The 21,824-nt window shown below is 46.6% G+C and overlaps 1 protein-coding gene across 1 annotated transcript; it reads left to right on the plus strand.

Moving 5' to 3' along the window:
- Positions 1 to 21,186, plus strand: LOC133341161 (protein FAM117B-like). Its single transcript, XM_061549613.1, has 5 exons — positions 1 to 638; positions 1,028 to 1,123; positions 4,448 to 4,697; positions 12,601 to 12,724; positions 19,573 to 21,186. Exons 1-5 carry the CDS (start codon positions 573 to 575, stop codon positions 19,673 to 19,675), a joined length of 639 nt encoding a protein of 212 aa, XP_061405597.1. The 5' UTR covers positions 1 to 572; the 3' UTR covers positions 19,676 to 21,186.
- Positions 21,187 to 21,824: the final 638 nt, after the last annotated feature.

Consider the following 21,824-nt stretch of genomic DNA (forward strand, 5'->3'; position numbering starts at 1 on the left):
ACATCGGCGCGCGCGCGCCGTGGTGGTGTTGGTGGTTGATGTTGGTGGTTGATGGTGGTGGTGGTTGATGGTGGTGGCCGCACGGTCCTGGGATTGAGAACGGCTCGTGCGCATTTTTACAAGGGGTTGACTTCGGGGTTTGCAAGAACGCGATGACCGTCTTCTCGTGGTAACTCCTACCCCGACTAAACCCGCACACTTTTCTCCGAAATTAGTTTTGGGGGTGGTGGTGGTGGGGAGGAGGCACGCGGAGGAGCGGCTGTGCCGAGCAGCTGCTGCTGTTGTGGACAGCACCCATCCCATGCAGGTGCCGGTCATCTTGCTGCACCCCGCTGCTGCTGTCGTCCACTCCATCATCATCATCATCCTCTTCATGTCTCGGCTGAAGTCCTAACCGGGGTCACCGACCCGATATTCCGCTGCGGTGAACTACCACGTGTCCAGGGATGTGCGCAGGACATCCCGGGCAGAGCGTGAACCTTCTGGAAGCTAACGGCGACTGGGATAAATAAATCACTTTGAACGCGAAGGGAACACTCAATGGATATACCGTAGTTGGTGGTGTTGGTGTTATGGTCGTGTTGGTAACCGATAAGAGAACCGGTGGCACGGGCTGGTCACGGTTAAATCCAGCGCAGGTGAGCGTGCGTGCGTGCACTGGGTGGTGTGTCTGGGGGTGGGGTGCGCTGGGTGGTGTGTCTGGGGGTGGGGTGTGTTGGGTGGTGTGGCTGGGGGTGGGGTGTGCTGGGTGGTGTGGCTGGGGGTGGGGTGTGTTGGGTGGGGTGTCTGGGGGTGGGGTGTGTTGGGTGGTGTGGCTGGGGGTGGGGTGTGCTGGGTGGTGTGGCTGGGGGTGGGGTGTGCTGGGTGGTGTGGCTGGGGGAGGGGTGCCCTGGGTGGAGGGGCGTGGATCGTGGTACCAGCCGGAGGCGCCCCGTGCACGGGACTCGATGTTCAGCACAGGGCGGCTGCTGTCCCGCCGCGGGGCCGACCCGGGATCTGCATCATGACGCTCGCCTCTCGCCAGCAGCAGCAGCGGCAGCAGCAGCGGCAGCTCCAGCTGGGAGTCCACCGCCTTCTGCTGTGCTGCGTCTCGTCCTGCATCATCATCGTCACCGTCGCTCAGGTGGAGTTTGTTCGCGCGCTCATGCGGCTCGCTGCGTGTGCGCGTCTGCGCGTTGGTGCTCGCTAACATCAATTGCCCCAACAGACCTGTTCAGGCTATGCGGGGGGGGGGGGTCTTCGCGTCTTCGCGTCTTCGCGTCTTCGCGTCTTCGCGCTTGTACGCACGTGTGTGATGTGCAGCGCAGATATCCTCCTAAAGCGTTTCGCGGAGTTCGTCGTTGACAATTCGAGCGGATGTTTGCGTGCTGGCTTCAAGCTCGCGATGTGAGCGCGCGCGAGAGAGGGGAAGGGGGTGAGCGAGTCGCGTGGACTCCAGAGATCTCCCAAACCTCCAGGGGGGAGTGGCAGGGCTGTTGGTGGCTTCCACAATCCGCCTGTGAAAGGGTCTAGACGGAACGTTCTCTGGTTTAACAACCACATTGCTATTTCGACTTGGTTCTGCCCTGGTTCCACTCTGTATAAACCACTGCCATATCGGTACTCGGGAACGCGGTACCCAACGTCGCTCCCGGCTCGGTGGCCACCCATTCCTATCGGGATAAACCGTTCTCGAACTGAGTTCATTGACTAACACTTGTGTTGATTAAATAATTTTTCGATTGATCAAGTTAAACATTTCAATGACCAGATTTTCACATCTTGCCCTGGCGATGGAGACACCGATTCGTTTTTGCCAAATATATATCAGACGAAAAGTAATCTTTGTTAAGTTGCCAATCTGGCCCTGTACCATTTATAAGTGCTGTTTTAACAGTTGTTAAACTACGTTAAATGTTATTGCCAATAAAGGAGCGATGCCTGCTCGTCCCTTGATGCCACGCGACCACTCACAAAGGAGCCGAGAAGGACTCTGGCCACACCACAGAGACTACTCCACCATCTTCTTGTAGTAGTCTCACTGTGGTCGTGGTTTGGGCGAGACCGGGTGGTGAGCCTGGTCTACAACAACAAGGTAACTATTTATTTTCTTTGCGAGTGCCCACGTATCTGAACCACACGTTATAAGTGGCAAACAATTGAGAACCACTTATAATCAAGGCAGAATATCCATGCTGCTTTTCGTGATCTTATTCTGTTTTACAAAACCAGTCAACGTTGCTGTTTGCTGAGTCTCTTCGTTTCCATCCGAATCAGCCTCCGATAACTGCGCTCGGTACACGGTCTACTGCTGTTCAGTTGCGTCCCTCCAACATTCTCTTGTTTGGCAGGTTTGTTGTGCTTGCCTTTCGCTTTGCTCGTATTTATCTCAAGTTAGACATTGTAACGTTATGAAATCATTGTATTTTTTTCTTTGGTTGTTACACAAAAATCTATCGGTAACAAGTCGGGGAGAATATTATCGGCATTGATGCTTATAAATGTATTTCTTGAATACATTTTTCCAAAAATATATTCGAATGCTGCTGTGAATAATCTTGGTGAGAATGCCTCCTTGCCCGACTTCTGATTTGTAATATTCTGCTCTTCATGCAATCTCAACTTAACAGTTGCAGCTTTGTAAATGTTTGTTGCATTTCCAATATCTATGTATTTATTTGTTCGGGCCTTGGTTTGTAAGAGCTTTGACCTTGGTGATATGAGTATCGAATGCAACTATAACCGGCCATCATTAATGAAGAACACGCGATTGATTAAGTAGAAGCTACATCAAGTTATCCAAGCTTTTACAAACTAATGAGAAAGTGAGTAGGCGTTCTTAATCCAGCCAAATTGATTCATGGCGAGTGCTTATAATCGTATTCACTTGTGTCCACTTGCCCTGCTATGAACAATCCCAGAGGCACTTTTAAGTTTGGTTGAAGCCATAACGATACATTCAGGCTGAAGCAAAGTTGACATTTCCCGGTGCCGGCATTTGTATTGAATATCAACCTTGGAGCCAGTGGTATAATCTTGATCACATTCCTCATAATTATTATTTCTAATGAGCTCTAAACCAAAGACAGTCTGACAAGCAGAACATGCAAACTATTATCGTTAACACGTGGTAGTTTTTTCCCCCAGCCTATATTACGATTTATAATTGATTTTTGGGTTAGGCCACGTAATTAATCCGACCAGATTTTTGTCATTAACAACCCTCCACCATCTGACACCGTTAGAGAGATTAAATTGTCCTGCGTACCAAGCGTTTAACGTGCCGGTTATTATTGTATCAGCTCGCTCACTGGCGAGTTGAAGAACAATTTTAACAACCATATTTTGCATTGAGATAACGAAGAGTTGCTTGAAAATACATGTGTAGCGCTTTCGGTATTCCTGGATTTTATGCCAAATTCTTGGCTTTTTATCCTGGCTAGAGGGCCTTAATCTGGAAGTGGCTAGATCACGGCTGATGATTATAAAGGTGCAGCCCTGCAATTGCTTGCTGACACCATTGTTAACGGAAGGGGTCTCTACCAGAAAAATCTCTAAAGGGTCCATCTCGAGGGTCTATTGGCCTACTCTTTCATGCTGGCCAGGCGTCTTGCAAGAGTTGGGAGTACCCACACTTTACCCCACCGCGCACGACCTGCCGACTGACTGTGCCGCACACATTTAGACTGCCGGGTGGATGGAGACGCGGTGGAGGAAATGTGAGAAACTGATGATGGATGCGATGACGATTCATATGACGATTATGGAGAACGATACGATGGTGATGATGATGACGACTTAGATTTGTGGTTCTCAACACGCGGGCCTGACCCCTGGTTGTACGTGGCAATGTGAGGTGATTTATCCAGGTGTGGAATTACATCATACACGAGTCATTGGTGAATAATCACGTATGAATCTGCCAATATAAGATAACTACGATAAAAATGTAATCCATATGGTAGCCGAGGACGATTGAAAAGACCTTTCAAAACTCATTGATGGTAAACAATGCGGGGTTTCAAGAGTCACCAGCGAGCGAGCACAAATTGCGTCACGCAACGCAGAGCGTCTGAATTTTGTTTTTACTGCAGTTGCTAGCAGCTGGTCAGGATACCTCACACAATGGACAAATTGGTCCACAGATTAATGTTCATTATTAATTTGAAAAAAAACTTTCTCAAAACCATGTTGGGCCAGGCAAAGGGGTGGGGGGGGGGGTAACTCGGTTGAAATACATTTCTAACAACAAGAGGGTGGGGGGGAGAGTAGCGAAAACAAGAAGGGTTGAGAATTGTCGATGATGATGGATGACCACCACCGCGGTGCCGGCTTGAGACGAATCGGCGCTGTCCGCCGGCAAGACGCCGCGCGCGAGCTCGCCAGCTCGCCGTGAGCACGCCGTGAGCTCGCCGTGAGCACGCCGTGAGCTCGCCGTGAGCACGCCGCCGCCTCCTCATCCCGACAGGCGACGCGCACGGGAGGAGGAGGCGGCGATGGTGGAGACGGCGGTGGCAGCAGCAGCAGCGGTGGCGGCAGCAGCAGCAGCGGTGGCGGCAGTGGAGGCGGTGGTGATGCGTGCCCCGCGCGCACCACGGACAAGGTCACGGGGCAGAGCTGCGAGAAGCGGTGGCGCTGGGCGTGCGTGCTGCCCCCTCCACCGCCGCACCCTCCACCCCCACCGCCTCGGTTTCGAAAGCCACCGCAAGTCGATCCCGGTGAGGAAAAACGAAAAAAAACCCGTTGTTTGTTGTTGTGTTTTTGTTTACACGGGGATACCTTTTTATTATTATTCTCATCACCATTGGGGGTTGGGAGGAAGGCTGCCACCAGCAGTGGACGACGGTCATCGTGATGAACTTACCGTGAAGTCCGCAGGTGGCAGCACGTTCCACCTCTCGACGCGCCAGTTTGAAACAACGGAGCAAGTTTTTATTTTATTTATTAAATCCCTGCACACCGCCTCTGGCCCACCCAGCAGCAGTGCAAATTGGTAGACCGCCGTCGCTCCGCAGGTTTTGTTTGGGAGGGTAAAATGCGGCTACTGCCCAAGATGCCTTGCCAGCGTGGAAGAGTAGGCAAAATACTCTGTGGGGCGGCTCTCGAGAACTCCCTCCAGGGGAAGCCCTTCCACTAGCAGTGGCGTGGGCAACCAATTGCAGGGCTGCACCTTCACCTTTGAAATCTACGGCTACTGAAACTGGACAATATTGGGTGTTTCAGCAATTCTATAGGCGTGCTCTCTCCAGGTGCGTAGGTGCTCTGTGGATCGTTATGACATTGCGAGATCGTGAGGCAGCTGTGGCTTGGGGAGGGCTTAGGCCTTCATTCATCCAGCCGTGGCTTTACCGTGGCTAATGGTGATGCATGTCAACAAAAAAATGTAAATACAATTTGAGCGCTCAATTTAGAGCGGTCGTAAAAAAATTAGCCCGATGTTTACCGTCGTTTGTAGCAGCCAACATTTTGCAGACACGGCTATTGAAGTGCACACTTGCCATAGATTTACACAACGCACATATAGCCGACTCCCACGCTGGATTAGCAAGCTTTAGTGTACCGGAGGTAAAGCCTCCCCGTCTCTAGATTTGTGTGTTGTTGCCTCTGTTCTATCGATAATGGAGTCACTGTCGTGTAAATGCTGAACTGGCAGTCGAGGACGAACAGGGTTCACTGCCTGGTCAAGGTGACAGACACCTTGGGCTTTAAAAAAACAGAGTCGTGGCACAGCAGTTAGCGCACTAGACTGTGAAGTCGGCGAGTTGTTAGATTCTCGACCTTTGCCGTGACACACAAGTGGAGAACGCAATCTCATCGCCCCCACCACTTTTACCAATCCGTATTGACCAGCCTGGTGAAGTATGGTCAAACAATACTCACGACCGATACGAGGTGGGGAGAACTTCATTCAGCAGGGCATTAAACAAAGGGCTAGACGTGTTTGTTATTAATTATTTACACTCGTCCCAATTATAGTATTCATTTGGATAATTGTACCGATTTCTAAGCAAAAAATTATCATTGTCACCGTTTATTCAGACCCTTCGGAAAGTGTTGTGTTTATTGCATGGGGAAATGAAAATCAATATTTGTAATCATTTGCATCAATGAGCTCTTGCTTTCGTTTCTCTAATTGGCGACTATACTGGAATATGTCCTCCCCACGGTCAACATATGATTTATTTAGTGGCGTACAGTGCTGCGAGTACCTTATAAAAGGGTGCTTTATAAATGTAATTCATAGTCGTTAGTCGCGAATAAAACGATTTTCTAGGAATGCAATCGTACTGCGCTGGAATCTAAATTGCCTAATGGCGAGAGCTGTGAGAAAAAAACCTACCACCACCAAGTATTAGGAAGTTGCAATGGACAACAATCGGGCATCTTCTCACATACAACGGATTTGCCTGAAACTATTCAGATATTAAGAACATTTTGTCCAAGAGTTTTTGGTGTCAATCTCGAACAACCGAGTGAGTTGGTCACCCTGTGGCTTCAACTGCTGAAGTGCCGCGGTGGAGAGATGCTGACTGTCTCGCTTGCAATGCAGGAGGTCGTGGGTTCGGTTACAACCCTGACTGACGCCTGTTGTACATTTGGAGTTTGCGTGTTCTCTCCGTGGCTGCGTGGATTTTCTCCGATTTTCCCTCATTTTGTGGCCAGGTCACAGCTGAAAAAAGAGCTGGTAAAAAAAGTTAGTTGTAGTTATATTCTTGGTTCTTTCGGTAAAGTCACGTAGAAGGGAAATAATAAAATAATAAAATATAAAACAATACAAATTCTCACGACGTTTCAACTGCAACACAAGCAATCATCATCAGGTGTGAAATCCACTTTTTTAAAAAATTCTTGCTGTGGATTTCACACCTGATGATGATTTATTTGTGTTGCAGTCGAAACGTCGTGAGAATTTTTATTTTTTTATATTTTATTATTTTATTATTTCCCTTCTACGTGACTTTACCGAAAGAACCAAGAATATGAATCCCTGCAGTCACAAGAGCTTTAAATAAAAATTTTGTTGTAGTTGTATTTAGTTAAACGCCTCCCCCGTTCTCTTCTGTCCCATCCTCTCTTGTCCCTGTCCACTGTGCAGTCTCCACACTCTTTGATCTCATCTCTCCATGTGTCTGGTTTATATATTTATTTTTGTTCACCTGGGTAATGTGGGGGTGGGGGGTAGAACGGTGGGGTGAAAGGAGAAACATTGAAAACGCAGAGGATGAGAGTGAATCATTAGAGAAGGAAAATCCATTGCAGTAGCAGCTGCATCTCAACTTCCAGCAGTAGCTGCCTTGGCCAGTCAATGAGATGAAATCATCTTGTACGCTCTTGAAGAGTGAAGGAAATTACATCTTCTACACTCTTGATAAGTGAGAAATTTAATAATCTTTTCCACTCTTGAAGAGTCAGAGATTACATCATATTCTACGCTCTTGAAGGGTGAGAGATTACATTATCTTCTACGCTCTTACTTAGCTCCTTTGGCCTTCGTTTTAATCCCGGCTGTCAAAGCAACTGGTCGCTCGCTTCTTTACCGTAGAACTCACGACTTGGTGACCGTTGTTTTGTTATAGGAAGTGGTTTACTGGTCCCATAAAATGTCGCAAATCGAAAGCCAGGATTAAATACCATCACAAGATCTGGCACAGAATGTTTAATATCCCTAATAGGGGTTACTTGGCTCGCTGTTATTACGAGGGTATTACTCGTTTGAAACGTATTGCACTGCAAATGGTAAAAATGTAAAGGTGCAACCCTGCAATTGCTCGCTCGCGTCACTGGTAGCGGAAGGGCCTCCACTAGAGGGAGCTCCTAGAGACCCCCTCTAGAGAGGCATTTGGCCTACTCTTCCCTGCTGGCTAGACATGTTTTAAGAGGTGGGATTACCTACACTTTTCCCCACCGCACGCGGCATGCTAATTGATTGATGTATCCAAGTATACTACAAGTTCGACAGAGGGGCTAATTGGTGGGCCGCAGAGGGCAATGCATATTAAATAATTCACACAAAGAAGACGTTTGTTATAGTCGAGCGAGCACAGCATATCCTGCAAGTTGGAGACGGAACCCTGTTGGCCTCAGCTACTCGATCCATTCGCACGGTCGGCTACATACGGTGCGAAAGAAGTTCAACATACAATTACATCGGTAGGGATGGAAATTGGAAAGCAGCATTCCTGTCTTATTTCCAGGCTTTCGGTGATTGCTTAAGTGGCAGTACAATTCAGTTGAAGTTGAATACGTTGGCAATTATTTGAGTGAAATGGTTAGATCAGAGGTAATCTGCTGATAGAGGTCGAATGTTTAATCAGAACTTAATAAAAGGGACATTTCAGCTCTTAAAACCTTACTTTGGCTAAGAGAGTTTGTTAGACTAATGTGTGGTTTCATCCATACAGGATGGCATTCATCTAATATCATGCACAGCACCATTGAAAACAACATTCTATTGTCGTAACAATTAAGAAATGGAAAATCGTACATTTTCCAAAAAACAAGATTTTTTCATTTCCATATTACGTCACAAACACAATTCCTTGCCAATCATCGGCGCACCGAGTTCATCGCGTTGCCAAAGCACGAACACCTCCACTAGCAAAAACGAGACGTCGCGTGAAAATAATGTTTCACTGCAGGGAAGAGAGGAGGGGTGGCTTTGTGACGAAGGTTGTGAACAACAGACGCTCCAGAGTAGCACTGCTTGTCAGAGGGGCACATTCTACGCCGACGTCATGGAGGCAGGGGCGGTTTCTTCATTAGGGCGATTGGGCGACGCACCACCAATGTCATTGAACCACAGAGTTACGCGAGCCGTTACTGTGCCTCTGGATATAGTCCAATCAGCGTCATGTCACGTTCTGTGGAGTACTGCCTCTTTTTGGGCGATTTCACTCCGGCTGAGAATCGCCCAGAGTGTTCCCATAGACTATTCAAAGATGTTTTTTTTCGAACGGCGGGCGCTGCAATGCATTCTCTATGGCTTCCGGGAGGGCATGCACTAACGTGCTTACGTCATCAGACGTAAGCACGTTTCAGTCAACAATATTATTTGTCGCCACCTAGTGGAATCTTTAATAAAAGAAACTGAGTGGATTGTAATAATAGTGAGTATAGAAACAAACAAGATGTATTGTAAGAGTCACTTTATTTTTTATTAATATTAAAGAAGTGAAGTTGCCTTTACATGCTTAAGCTGTTAATTTATCCATTGCATGGGTGGACCTTATCCTTATCAATCATCCAGACATTTGCCCCCCTGAGAGATTTTGCAGGAGCCGCCACTGCATGGAGGCATTCGTTCGCGTGCGCAGACTCTGATGAAAAATGTCGACAGCTTCTGCGATGTACCTCTCAAGACACTGGCAGTTGACAAAGTGCAACCTGATTTGAGGGGGGGGGGGGAATGTGAGCTTCATTTTCCTCGCTGAACTTCTTTCGCACAGTACGTAGCCAACCGTGCCAATTGGAGGTGCAACAGTAGTGCTCTGAACATCACCACAGGAAGCGCCCTGCAAACACGGAATGTCCCCAAGCTGAGATGCGCATTATGTCACACTTGTGAATAAATAAATATATACATTAGCCTGACCCCAAGCCCGATTTAAGATGTTTTGAGAGGCCAGCGTAGCTGTGGGCTGACTCTGGCTCGGCAATTAGCCGCTGAACAACCACGCGTACCGCGACGGGGGGGGGGGGGGGGGGGCCCTTGGTGATGTGCCATTTGGAAAGTTGGGTATTAGTGATCAGCTCAGGACCTGGAAAATTGGCTTGTGGGAAAGCAGGCATCACAAGCTGACGCAAGTTAATGTGGATTGGTGTGATTTAATTTTATAATTGAGGTTATGGCACTAATTGGGGGTGTGAAAATATGGGTTTAATTAGAAACGCGCGTGGACTTGTATTGACGTGTTTGAGCCCAGAACATCCGCTCTATAAGAAGCCGAATGAATGAACGTTCGATGAATATGTTGTGTACAGTATTAATATTACATTCACACTGCTGGATCAAAGTGTGCGAGACCGCTGAGGGAATTTCATTATTTTATTGTTCCACGCGTAATTTTGGAACTGCTGTCGTGTGTTTAATGCAAGAGCCAGTTGATTACATGGTCCTTAATTGGGGAAATAATAGCACACAGACCGACAAACGACCCATGGTATTTATGGCATAATATATGGTTGCAAACAATTGCAATTGACCTTTTATATTGTATATGCTTTAATTTTCCTCTCTTTGAAAAGAGTATACATATTTAAAATACACTTTTATTGTTAGCTCTGTTAACCCACGACTGGATGAATGCTTTCCCATACAGTGGCAGTCTTGGGGGTTGTTTGACCATACTCCACTACGCTGCTCGGTGCGGGTTGGTGACATGGGGTGGGGTGGGCGCAAGGGGCATCCGGGAGTCCGTCATTTGTTATTCACGGCGAAATTTGAAGATGTTTCCCCTGAAAGTTATTGGAGAAAAAGTGCATAAATGTTAACGGTGGAAACATGAACCCTGTGAGATGTGCTGATGACACAGTTATTGTACAACGTCCAATTGGAATGAGCTGCGGGAAATGCTGTAAGAACTTCAGAAAGAAGGCTGCAAAGTTGGGGTCCATATGAACCAAACTTAAGATCGTTGCGTAAAAGTTCACTCAACAATTGGTGATATTCGTGGAGGGAACACAACTGGGAAACACAGCAAAAATACATGGATATCTAGGACATTTATTTAACGTTAACTTGAATTAAAATAGTCTTAATATCATTCATAAAATAATTATATTTATAGTATATGCAATGTGAATTATTTTCAACAATATTGTCTCCAACCCCCACCATACGATGCCAATGTCAAGCAATTGTGCGGTTTATCTGATGGAAATGTAGATTAAAACATTTTTTTGGCTCATTGAGTTATTTACACCAGAGTGATTTAGACGATGAACACAAACGTAGCTATCCAAAAACATACATTTGTCTTGTAATTGTAGTAATAACAATGACAATTACTGAAATGTTAATCAGTAAAATTAATGGAGGTGGTGCTACCAGCAATCCCCAGATGGAAGGGAAAGAGCCAGTCGGCTTGGTGTCACCACGTGGGTTCATAACTCGAATTCGCTCGATTGTTTTGGCCAAGGAAGCGGATCGATCCGATGATCAGATGGCCATATACAGCACGGAGTTGGAGAGCAATTAAGATCGCATTACATGAGAATTCATCTAGTTATGTCCGATCTAATATTGAATAATTCATCTAAATAAACAGGCAATCGCTTAACTAACATCAGGTGCTCTTGACATTAAGTGAATGACGTTAAAGTTAAATAAACATAAATGTGTAACGACAAAAGTCACTTGATAAACACTGTAGGGAACTTTCTAAATAACTAAACGGTGAAAACTGTACTTCACCAACTTGAAAACGAAAGTTGTTTAGTTGGCTGCTGCTGGGTTTTATTGCTCCGTGCACTTGGATTCTGTTCCTCTTTTCACCACTTTCATCTCCCTCGCCTGGTACACAGGAGGTCGTGGGACCGAGCCTCACGCCTCCTGTATATTTGGAGTTTGCATGTTAACTGTCTCCCAGTGCTCACGTGGATTTTTTTTCCGGGCCCTCTGATTTTTACCCTCCACATTTTCGAATCAAGGTGCGTTTAGAGCATTTATTTGGCTGCTATAAATTTCCACATGGTCACGCCACTTCGTTGATCTCATTTGTGGCCAGGTTGCTTCTGAGAAAGAGCTATCGAGCACAGAGTGGGTCTTACCTGGTAAAATAAGACTAGTTAAAAAAAAAAGTCCTGGTATCTGCTTCCACCGTCCATCCTCTCTCTTTCTCTCGCTCTACCCTCTGTCTCCTGCTCCTCCTGTACTGGGATGTCCCTTTTCCTTCTAATTGTACCTGGCACCAGCTGATATACAACACGTTTAGCGAGAGACACCTGATTACAACTGGCCGTATTCCATGAACGTCGTTGATTAAAACATTGAAGTACTTTTCCAGCTGTGGAAGAATTGTGCTGATAAAAATTTTTTAATTTTTTATTTGGGACGTGTTTGCCGTCGTATGAGATCGGTGTGGCTGGGTGATGCTCTGGTTCGAGTGCACATGGCTCGCATTCAGAAAGTAGTGGAGTTTAAAACGAGTCTCACATGGTGGGAAATCGAGAGTGATTGTCTTGTACAAGATTTGCCCCCCCCCTCCCCCTAGCCCACCAAAGGCAAATCGAGTTTACACCAACGTCTCGGGAGATGAGTGCTACTCATTTTCTTTTGAACGTGGAAACCTAAAAAAAAAAGGAACTCCATGCATCTGGAATTAATCAAGTGGTCATCGTGTTCCCACAATCTACAATTCTGAACTGCTCTGAGTGTAGAATGGAGTAAAGCACCGATGGGTTATATACCCCGTTGTCCGCTATGATGATGTCCAGAGTTTCGCTGCGCGTGCTGAGAAGGAGAGATCTGTCTGGGTCTCTCGGTGTGCGGAGCGAAACGTCTGACATCGTTGCCGAACGGCGCGCGGCGGTGCAACCCCTGAAACGCGCCCTGGGGATCCGCACAGAAGCGCGGCCTGTGCCGAAGAGTGGTGCGTCGATGACCACCTTGTCCGTCCACAGAGCCTACGCCAACAGAGCTGCCAAAGGCGTGGTGGCACGGCCTGGGCGTCGTCATCCTGGTGGCGAGCGGCGTCTTCCTGGGCCTCGCGTGCGCGCTGCTGGCCTGCCGGCGACTCTGCTGGAGGTAAAAAGAGGCGACGATTTATTTGTTAAAGTTTCTTCTTGAGTGGCACGCTCGCGCGCGAGCCGCGCGCACACAACCACCGAGGGCCGCGCATCTCAAACAGATGTCCAGCCCCCCAAGATGGGAGTGATTTTCATATTCTTGTAAGCCACGTGCAAAACTTAGGTCAAGCCCCGTTGCATGGCTGTTGGAAACAATTATGAGGCCTCTTGTGGATAAAAACTGAGGTAAATATTTTTTTTTGGGCACTGGAAAGTGATTAATGGTGTAATTTGAAATTAAACGTATTGGTGTTTGTTGCTAATGAAAAACAGGAGAGGAGGAGGGTTTTGAGTCACTTATGAGGAGGAGGAACACATGCATGAATTAATTTAAGCTGTTTTATGGAAACCACGTTGATGGCGCATAGAGAGGTTTTGCCTCCGCGAGGAAAGTTTGTAAAAGGCCACGTGGATTCTCGCTCGAATAGGCGACGGTCCTCCTTGACTGCTTCGAGCACATCCCGAAACGAGCGGTGGAAATTCCACATTCCCATGGCAGAGAGCAGTCCTAAACAGTAACCACCGTAGACTTTCCACAAAGTGGTGCCCAAATCTATTGATCCCAGGGAAAATTAAATGCTGAGTTAAAGCAGAAATAGCAGCAAATTATGTGAAAACCAGTAGAGGAATGTTCCAATGAAGAATCAAATGCTCTGGTAACAAAACTTTATTTGCTCAGCCATTGAAGTTCCAGGAACTATACCCAATCCAGTAATTCAAGTTGGCAGGTGGGGTAAATTATGAATGTATAATCAGGCCCGGATCCAACATAAATTGTCCCTTGGACAAACAACGCTTTTGGCACCCGATGTTTTGTCATTTTATATTGACAATATGTATTTCCTATTCTCTGCAGGATTCACGATGCGTTTGTAAAAAAAAAAGAGAATTGGGCAAAAACTTTAAAGATCTCTAAACTTGTACGATGTTGGTGGCCTTTGCAGCTTGCGGCCTGGGTGGTCACACTGCCAAGCCCAGGCCTAAAGCCAGGCTGTTGACTAATACTTTACTTTATTGTTTTATCTTGAAAATAAGCCATGCTTTGCCAATCGAACACATTTTGGCAAAACACCTATTGCTCTGATCTACTACTGCACTTGCCTCGCTCGGGTGAGACTTTGAAGCATGAACTAGCACAGCGATGAGTTGGTGATGGGCTGGAATGGTGCGCACCGCCAATGTGTGGAAGGCATGAACTTGAAACGACATCTTAATTCACAACATTTAGCTCTGGGTTTTTATTTTCGGCAGTCAGTGTTGGCATACTGATGGAGATTTGTTTTTAAAGTCCTAATAAAACAAATGGGGCACTTCTCTGTCACTGCTCTTGACTCACACAGCCACACAGCATGACTGTTTAGAAAGGGAGCTATACAACAATAACAATAACTCACGGCCATGCAATGATTCACTCATCACTACCACCAGCACCACCAGAGTGGGTGACACTCGTGTCCCACCGCAAAGAAGGGCCTGGGTTCGATTCCCGACTCGGTCACATGCCTGTGTGGGATTTGTATGTTCTCCCTACTCTCTGCATGGGTTTCCTCTGGGTTCCCAGTTTTCCTCCCAGAGCTAAACAAAAATATACCCAGCATCTGGTATTGGCCAACCATCCCAATGCTGAAATATTACCTGGAAATCACACAATTTGGATTGCACACTGCAACATCTCTCCCTACTGCAAGCCACTTGGCAGTACCTTCCTCGAAAGAGTCTGAAGACCGAGTGAGACTCTCCAGGGTAAACAGATGTGCAGTGATGAACAATAATGATAATAAGACAGACTATGATCTTTCCATTTGTCTACGGTGCACTCCGCTCGATCTCTCACTCCTTGCCCGTGTGTGGGGAAAGGGCGCGACTCCCATCGATTAAATCGGAATTATGCTTCTACCGACATTTCCATACCGTCAGTTTAACACGTAGACTTCCGCGACCAATATCATCCATAATAGAGTTTGTTTTGGGTTAGATGGCGTAAATATATAAATGTCGTTAAACCCGCCACCACCCGACAGTTGATTAGTGAGGGTTGCCACGTAAACAGAACGTGGCCAATTCGTCACTAGTACAGCACACCGGTGTGTTGGAGAGCCAAGCCACAACATTTACTGTGTACGACGTTTCGCCAGTAATTACAACTAGCTTAATTTCCATACCGTGTCAACCCATACAGTTTACTCCGTATTCTGGTACAGGGAAATTAAGTTTTCAGGTCCATACGGCGTACAACCGTTTCTATACGGGCAAACATGTTTGTCTATTTGTTTGTGTTTCTCCCTTGTGGTGGGACTTTGTAGAATGAACGGAGTGACCAATGAGGTCTGAATTGGTCTGTAATAAGGGTAGGCATTTATAAAGGGGTTGACCGGTCTGCATTTTAGACTCGGTGTAAATTAAGTAGGGGGGGGGGGGGGTGTTCAGCCCTCTCCAAGCCCCCACCCCCAATGGGGGTTTGGTCTCGCGTCGTTCCAGTGCCCCCAGAGGCTCGCATGTCGCTTCATTCGAGTGTGAAAACTTTGCATTCCCTTTGCAGTGGTGGAGCTGCAGGATAAACAAGCGCACGTGTTCATAACAAACACAGTCGCGTCGATTCATTCACTGTAAGTACAGCGAATCGTTTTCACATAACCGTGCCTTCTCACCGCCGCAAAGTTACGGTTAAAAAATAGAGCCAAACAAGTAACACGTTTGAACAGTTTAGTTTAATTAGCGAAGGCCATGGTTAATTATTCTTAATTGATTTTTGGGTTAATTATGCCGCGGTTAAAATCCAAGCGATGGGTAAGTGTAAACGCATGTTGCTGCACACCGCAAATATGCATTTTTGAACATTATAATGGCTAATTGTTAATTAATCGGTTCATTGGTCACCAATTGATTCACTTGCACATTGCATGTAAAACACTAGAACGCAATGAAATTGCACATTAACGGGTATACAATGCAGTCGTTTTTTGCAGTTGGCACATTCATAGGTGTGGCGTGGTGGTGGTGGTGGTGGGGGAGTTGAGTGTGGAGACGCTGGCGTGAGGCCCATGCAAACCAAGCAGCTCGGGGGGCCCCAGATTCAAGAGAAAAAAAAGTACATTGAACACGAGCTAAAATTCTAATCCTAAAAATCATAAGTCGGATTGACATAAATAAGACAATGAATCTCTCATCTCTTTTGGCTGCTCGTCTATCTGCTCACACCTCTATTCTCACAACCTATTTATCGTGTCTATATTTCTCATCTCACTAGGATGCTATGAATTGAAATGTGGGGGGCCCCTAAAATTAATTCTACTTGGGACCCCCCCTCTTGAATGTGACGGCACCCCACCGCAGTACACGGCTCAGAGGAAGGAAGGGCCTCCGACGTCAGGGCCTGTGGCCAACCGAGGCCTGGGGTGGCCAACAAGGCCATAGGAAACCAGCATCAACAACGGCTGGCTTGGGAAATGGGACGATGATGAGCAACAAGAGGGGGTACAGTCTGGAAAAGGCCCAGAGACTAATCGTAATAATAATGATCCATGCAAAAGGTGAAATATGGGTGGTGAAAGGTACGACGGACCATTGGCAGTACAGTGCCTGTTCAAGCCTTTTGCAGTCCACACAATGAGGAATCCCTGTGTGGCAACAAAAAGGAACTGACATAACTCGTTGTATTTCTGTCACAAGAGCTCACTTATTCGGCTCCATCATTGCTCTTGTGTCTCCGCAGAGTGCAAGGCCGAGCAGTGGAATTGTTAAATCGCCGTAGTGCGAAGTCAGCAGCGCTTCTCTGCTGTCTCGTAGGCACAATTTCTTCTTTTTATCACGCGCAGTCACCCGCTGAATTATTGAGAGGAGGGGAGGCTCCTCCTGTCCCTGGGCAAAGTTCCCGAAGCATGGGGGACTACTCCCTCTGTTTAATCCTGCCTCAGAAATCATTTGCAGGGATGATAAGTGAACAATCTATTTTCCAGCTGGAATTTCGCACGGGCAATAATTAAACATTTCCCGTAAATAATTTTCAGTCGCAGTTATGACAACAATATAACATTTATTCCAGCCAAGCTCAATCGACCCATGAAAGGAGGTGTTTCTTCACCAAAACAGTCGCGGGCATTTGTTTTAAAATGTATTACTCTACTTCACCTCACTGGTCAGTGTGAGTTGGTAAAGGGAGTGGGGGGGGAGGGTAGGTCAGGACTGGTTTTCGTATCACTCACAATTAATGTTAGCCTTGGCCGGGGATTCAACTTAGTCGGAACAGCTTTGGAGCATGGTGCGTACACTGCAGCGTTGCAGCTCCACCCCCCATCATCGCAATGTCAGCTTCACATCTGAAATGGCCAAAACTTTAGTTACTTTTGTTCGTGCCTTTAATTCTCCAATCTAAATTCTGAATAATAAGCATCTGTTGTTGTGAGTGATCTTGGAAGCATGTCTCCTTGGTCTGGGTTCACTGTCATTTGTATTTTTTTGCTCTCATCGCGCCTTCTTGGTGTAGCGGTCGTAATTATAGACTGCCCTTAAATAATTTCTGTAATCGTATGAAGAAGGCACTGAATGACTGCCATCACTTTAAACTGACCCAAATTGATTTTGTAATGAATGCTCTCCATACTTTAATGTGGCACTCGTTAGCCTTTAGCCTTGTTCTAGGATTTGCTTCACAGCAGTATTTTTGCCAGTGGTTAAAATAGAATAAAAACCCTAGCAACTTATATCCATCCTGCTCATGTGGTCCATTGATTTTTCTTTGGAAAGACTTCCATAATTCAGTTTCCCAGTCAATTCAATGCTGACTGGTGACGCCCCGAGATGGTAAAGATGGTGAAGACAACGAGAAGGATGGCGAACACTTGAGCAGCACGCCGTGGATCCCACTCCATACGACAGCCCCGAGGTCTCCTACAGGGGCCCCTTTTATACTGTCAGCGTGGCCTGGCTCCGCCCCTGACCCCGCCCCCTTTCTAGAACCTACCAGCGGGTTCTTGGTGTGCCCCTTCTGTGACCTTTCCCCGAGATCTCCCTCTGGTGTATCACGTGGACTGCTGACGTCAGGGCTGCCGTAAGCCGCAGATCCCCTTCGCCGCCAGCAGCCAGCGCTATGCTGCTACATTACTCTTCTATGCCACTACACATTTGTACTGTACGTATATATGCCAACATCAGTGGCGATAGTCCAACCAGTGCTGCCCCCCACCCCTTCACTAGACCGACTGAACTGACCAGCATGGTGAAGTATGGTCAAAACACGTGAATTTCTGACATGGCGTGGGAGTGGCTTTCATCATGCAGTGGATGGACAAACAGCCGTAACATTAATAATTTTCATATTCTGTTTTTTTCAAGTTGTATCCCTCCAACAATTAGTTTTGATTGCCAAACCTATTTGTAGACGCAGGTTTGTTGTCGTAGTGGGGATGTCGATTTGGCCTCGCGCCTCGGAGCTGAATCCTCGCACCAAGCAGAGCCCAGTGTCCCCCCGCTTCCTCGGGATGGTAAAAAAAAGTTCCACAGGAGGCTTTGAGCCCCGTTTGAGATTGGTGCCACGCCACTGCCTGATTGGGCAGAGTGAGGAGACGCCCCCCTCCTCCCCCCACCCTCTGTGATGGTCAAACGATGCTAAGCGCGACTCTCTGTATTGATGCCATTACACGGGAGAGTAATTAAAGAAGAATGTGGGCGGTTTTTTGGACTTTTTTGTTATTGTTATTTTTTTTAGAGATGTGGTATTGCCGGGAGCTTGAATGCTCCTTAGCAGGGCCCCCCGCTGGTTTATTTTAAATTGTCCTTCCAGACTTTTTCTAAATAAAAATTTATTATTTACTGGAGCAGAGTTGATTTGTGAAATATGGCACGGTCTTTTGTGCAAATACTTTTTTCGGATGAAGGGTAACCCAGTCCATGTGTATTTTGTGTGCATATTGTTAACCCTTGTCAAATCCAAGCAACATCCCGAGCAAAGTTTCACACATGTTTGAGTCGTGCTCATTTTGGGCTTCGGTTGCTTGAAAATCCTGACATTCCTAGCTATTTGTTTTTATTAAATCACAGTTGAATCTCTGATTTTAAAGTCACGGCTATTCAAATGACAATTGCGAATGCTTTAAGCAAACTTTTTAAAAAGTGATCGGCTTTGATGGGTTGTTTTTACAACATAATACAGTAATTATAATAAACACCATTCTTTATAGCGCAGTGGCTATCAGGAAGGAGCTGTTTAACAGACGAGTCTAGTCCGCCAGTTGGGGCGATGTCGCTGTGGTGGCTTTACACAACTAAGTCATTTGCTAGGTGGTTTGATAACATTTGTACCGTGACGCAGACGCACGTGACCTACACTCGTTGAAATAACGCAGCGGGATCTTTGATATCCAGTGGGAAGCAGCACGGTGCGTCTACTTGCCATTTAATAATGACGCCGCTGTTTCGGGCAGGGGCGGCCGGTGATCGTGTGATGTCTCTAGGGGGCACGCCACACCAGGCGTGGATTGGGATGACCAACAAGACGTGCACTGCTGTGTTTGTCTTGTACGTCGGTGTGCACTCTGCCGGTGATTTCTTTTTACGTTTACAAACGCGCACACACAAACAAAACTCATCGACAGCCACTCGACAACTTCTCCTGCCACCCAGGGAACCACAGCCCCATTCCCCGCTCTGCTTCGTCGTGTTGATAGCGGCTCCTCCATCTCACCTGTGTCAGCGCGGCCCGAGTGTGAGCGCGAGGCTGAGCCAGAGGCGAGCACGCGACTCGGGGCACGGCCGTAACTCGATCCGACGGCAGGTGAACGGCAGGTGAACCGTCCGGCGTGTGGCGTGCAGGAAGCCGCGCGTGACGGAGGAGAACGGGGGGCTCAGGAGGTCGGAGTACGCGCTCACCCCGCAGCACGACGGCTTGCCGGACACCCTCGCCACCTGTACTTGAGGCCGCCTACCTGCCCGTGGCCCGCACGTGAGCGGCGGCGGCGTGCCACCCGGCGAATCGAGACGGATGCCCACCGCCAGGTTCAACGCACCTGTGCCATGGCTTGAGAGGTGGGGGGGGGGGGTATTGTCAAGGAACTGTCCTTTGAAGAAGAGCTGCGATTCTTCTTTGTAATTTTTTTGCCCAGTTGTGAATGAAGTTCGGATTTAGACAATGAAGCAAAGTGAGGCCTAAGTGATCATTGTCCCTTTGCCAACTGGGTACGGATTAGTTCTGAAGTGTAACCAAGGGTGACTTTGATTGCAACCCGAAAAACCATCTTTATAAATGTGTGTACAAATGTAAATCTTGAAACCAACTGGCTAGCGGATTTTCCTGAGCATACCGACCAATGTAAATCGTTGCCATAGCTAAAATAGTGATGTAAAATAGTAACTCTAGGTGAAGAGTAAAAAAGAAAGTCTGTTTAAAAATCTACTAATTTACGTGTACTCTTAAGATTTTAATTAATATTTTGAAATATCAGTCTACTTGGTCTTTCTATGGAATTGTCATTCTAGCAATTATGCATATATGGGCATGGATTAGTGCCAAAGTAAGGCATGCTGACAAAACGACAAACTAAATTCTACAAGTTTAAATATAAGGGATAAGTTAACAGCTGCCAGGAAATGGAAAATATGTTGTTTATTTTGTGTACTTATTACTAAATGTGTAACATTGTTTGGTTTCACGTTGACTTGTGCTGCACTGTTTTGCGATTGAGCAACACCACAAAGAAGGGGAATTAACGAGAAGACAAACTGAAGTGGATCGCCCACTGGGTCTCCGCAAGGAATGGGATTTGTATCTTCAAACGTGTCAAGGGTTTTATATTTGTCACATACAGACGCCCTTGTAGATTTATATCTGTTGGAGGGAACTCGCTGTAATGGATATAATTCGTACAATGTCTTATAAACCCTTGACAATATGTGGAACATATGCTGATTAGAGTTGCTATTCGGAGGGAGCGAAGACGGGCCAGTTTATAAGATGCCTCGGTGAAAGATTTAAAACACACGCCGGTTTTGGCTGAATGAAGTGGGTCCCCTCTGGTCTCCAGATGAATTCCACAACCGTCCGCTCGAATGTCTACAACGTGACAAGGCGGTGCTGCACCGTGTCCTGCATTGCGGGGGAGGTTGGAGTTTCTGGATGAAAACCAACAACATTTTTCACAATGACCCCAAAGTTCTGCGATGTGTCCTTAGTTTTCCAGAGTGCGTTACAATCCATAAAATATGGTGATAATGGCTAAGGAAAGAAAACCCAGGGTAGAAATTAGTTTGGTCTCGTCGTAGCCATGGAGTTGACAGAAAAGACACGATGGTGATAAAGTTTTACAATGAACATTATTTTTCAGTGCAGAATGCTGTCGGGCGCAAATAATGTTGGGTCGCGGTTTCCAAGCTGTTCCTCAGCCTGGCAGGGATTTGTTGTTGTTCTGTAATAAAATCGTCTGGATTCACTCAGGCAGCATTCATTTGTCAGAACACACCCTGCGGAATATGATCCTCTATGAATGTTTAAGCCGTCTAGAGTTCGACTTGTGTGTGAATGAATGTTATAGAGATTAATTGATCGAGAAGGCTCTTGATAGATGGATAAAATTAATTTTAATTTCATGATGAAACGAACCCCATCATTTCCCGTTTTGTGTTTGTCAATCCAATTAGGCATCAACATCCAGGCTTTATTTGCTGGAGGCTACCAGTCTCATAGTTGGTTAATAATGCTCATAGGGTTTGATTTTATTCGTTACAACTTTGAGTCCTATTTACCCCGGTTTATTCTGATCGTGCTATTGGTGTCATGTGATGAGATGAAGTAGCCAATTAGATCTCTGGCAGGGCAGTAAAACTCTTCTTGGAAGCGGATATCACAGAGTTTCCGCTTAGATGACGTCGAGGAAACTCTGATGTCCACACTCGAGGGAGCACTTTCCAATCCGCTCTGCATATGAGACGAATGTTAGTCGCTCGACAGTCCAACCAGCCTTTAATTCTCACGTTTAATTCTCAAAGCTTGATATCGAAATTAAGTGCAGAACCACATTAATGTAATGGGTGACAAGGTTGAGACTACCAACTCTACAATTGAGATCCTG

Source organism: Lethenteron reissneri, chromosome 11 (assembly GCF_015708825.2).
Source record: "Lethenteron reissneri isolate LAM-NWPU_2019-01 chromosome 11, ASM1570882v1, whole genome shotgun sequence".
In the NCBI taxonomy this organism is placed as follows: Eukaryota; Metazoa; Chordata; class Hyperoartia; order Petromyzontiformes; family Petromyzontidae; genus Lethenteron; species Lethenteron reissneri.

Bases quoted from the DNA above. Each gene is read 5' to 3' on its own strand.
- LOC133341161 (XM_061549613.1), top strand. From the start codon at position 573: ATGGTCGTGTTGGTAACCGATAAGAGAACCGGTGGCACGGGCTGGTCA. The intron at 1,124-4,447 runs GTGGAGTTTGTT...TCATCCCGACAG, and splicing joins TCATCGTCACCGTCGCTCAG to GCGACGCGCACGGGAGGAGG. The intron at 12,725-19,572 runs GTAAAAAGAGGC...TGTGGCGTGCAG, and splicing joins TGCCGGCGACTCTGCTGGAG to GAAGCCGCGCGTGACGGAGG.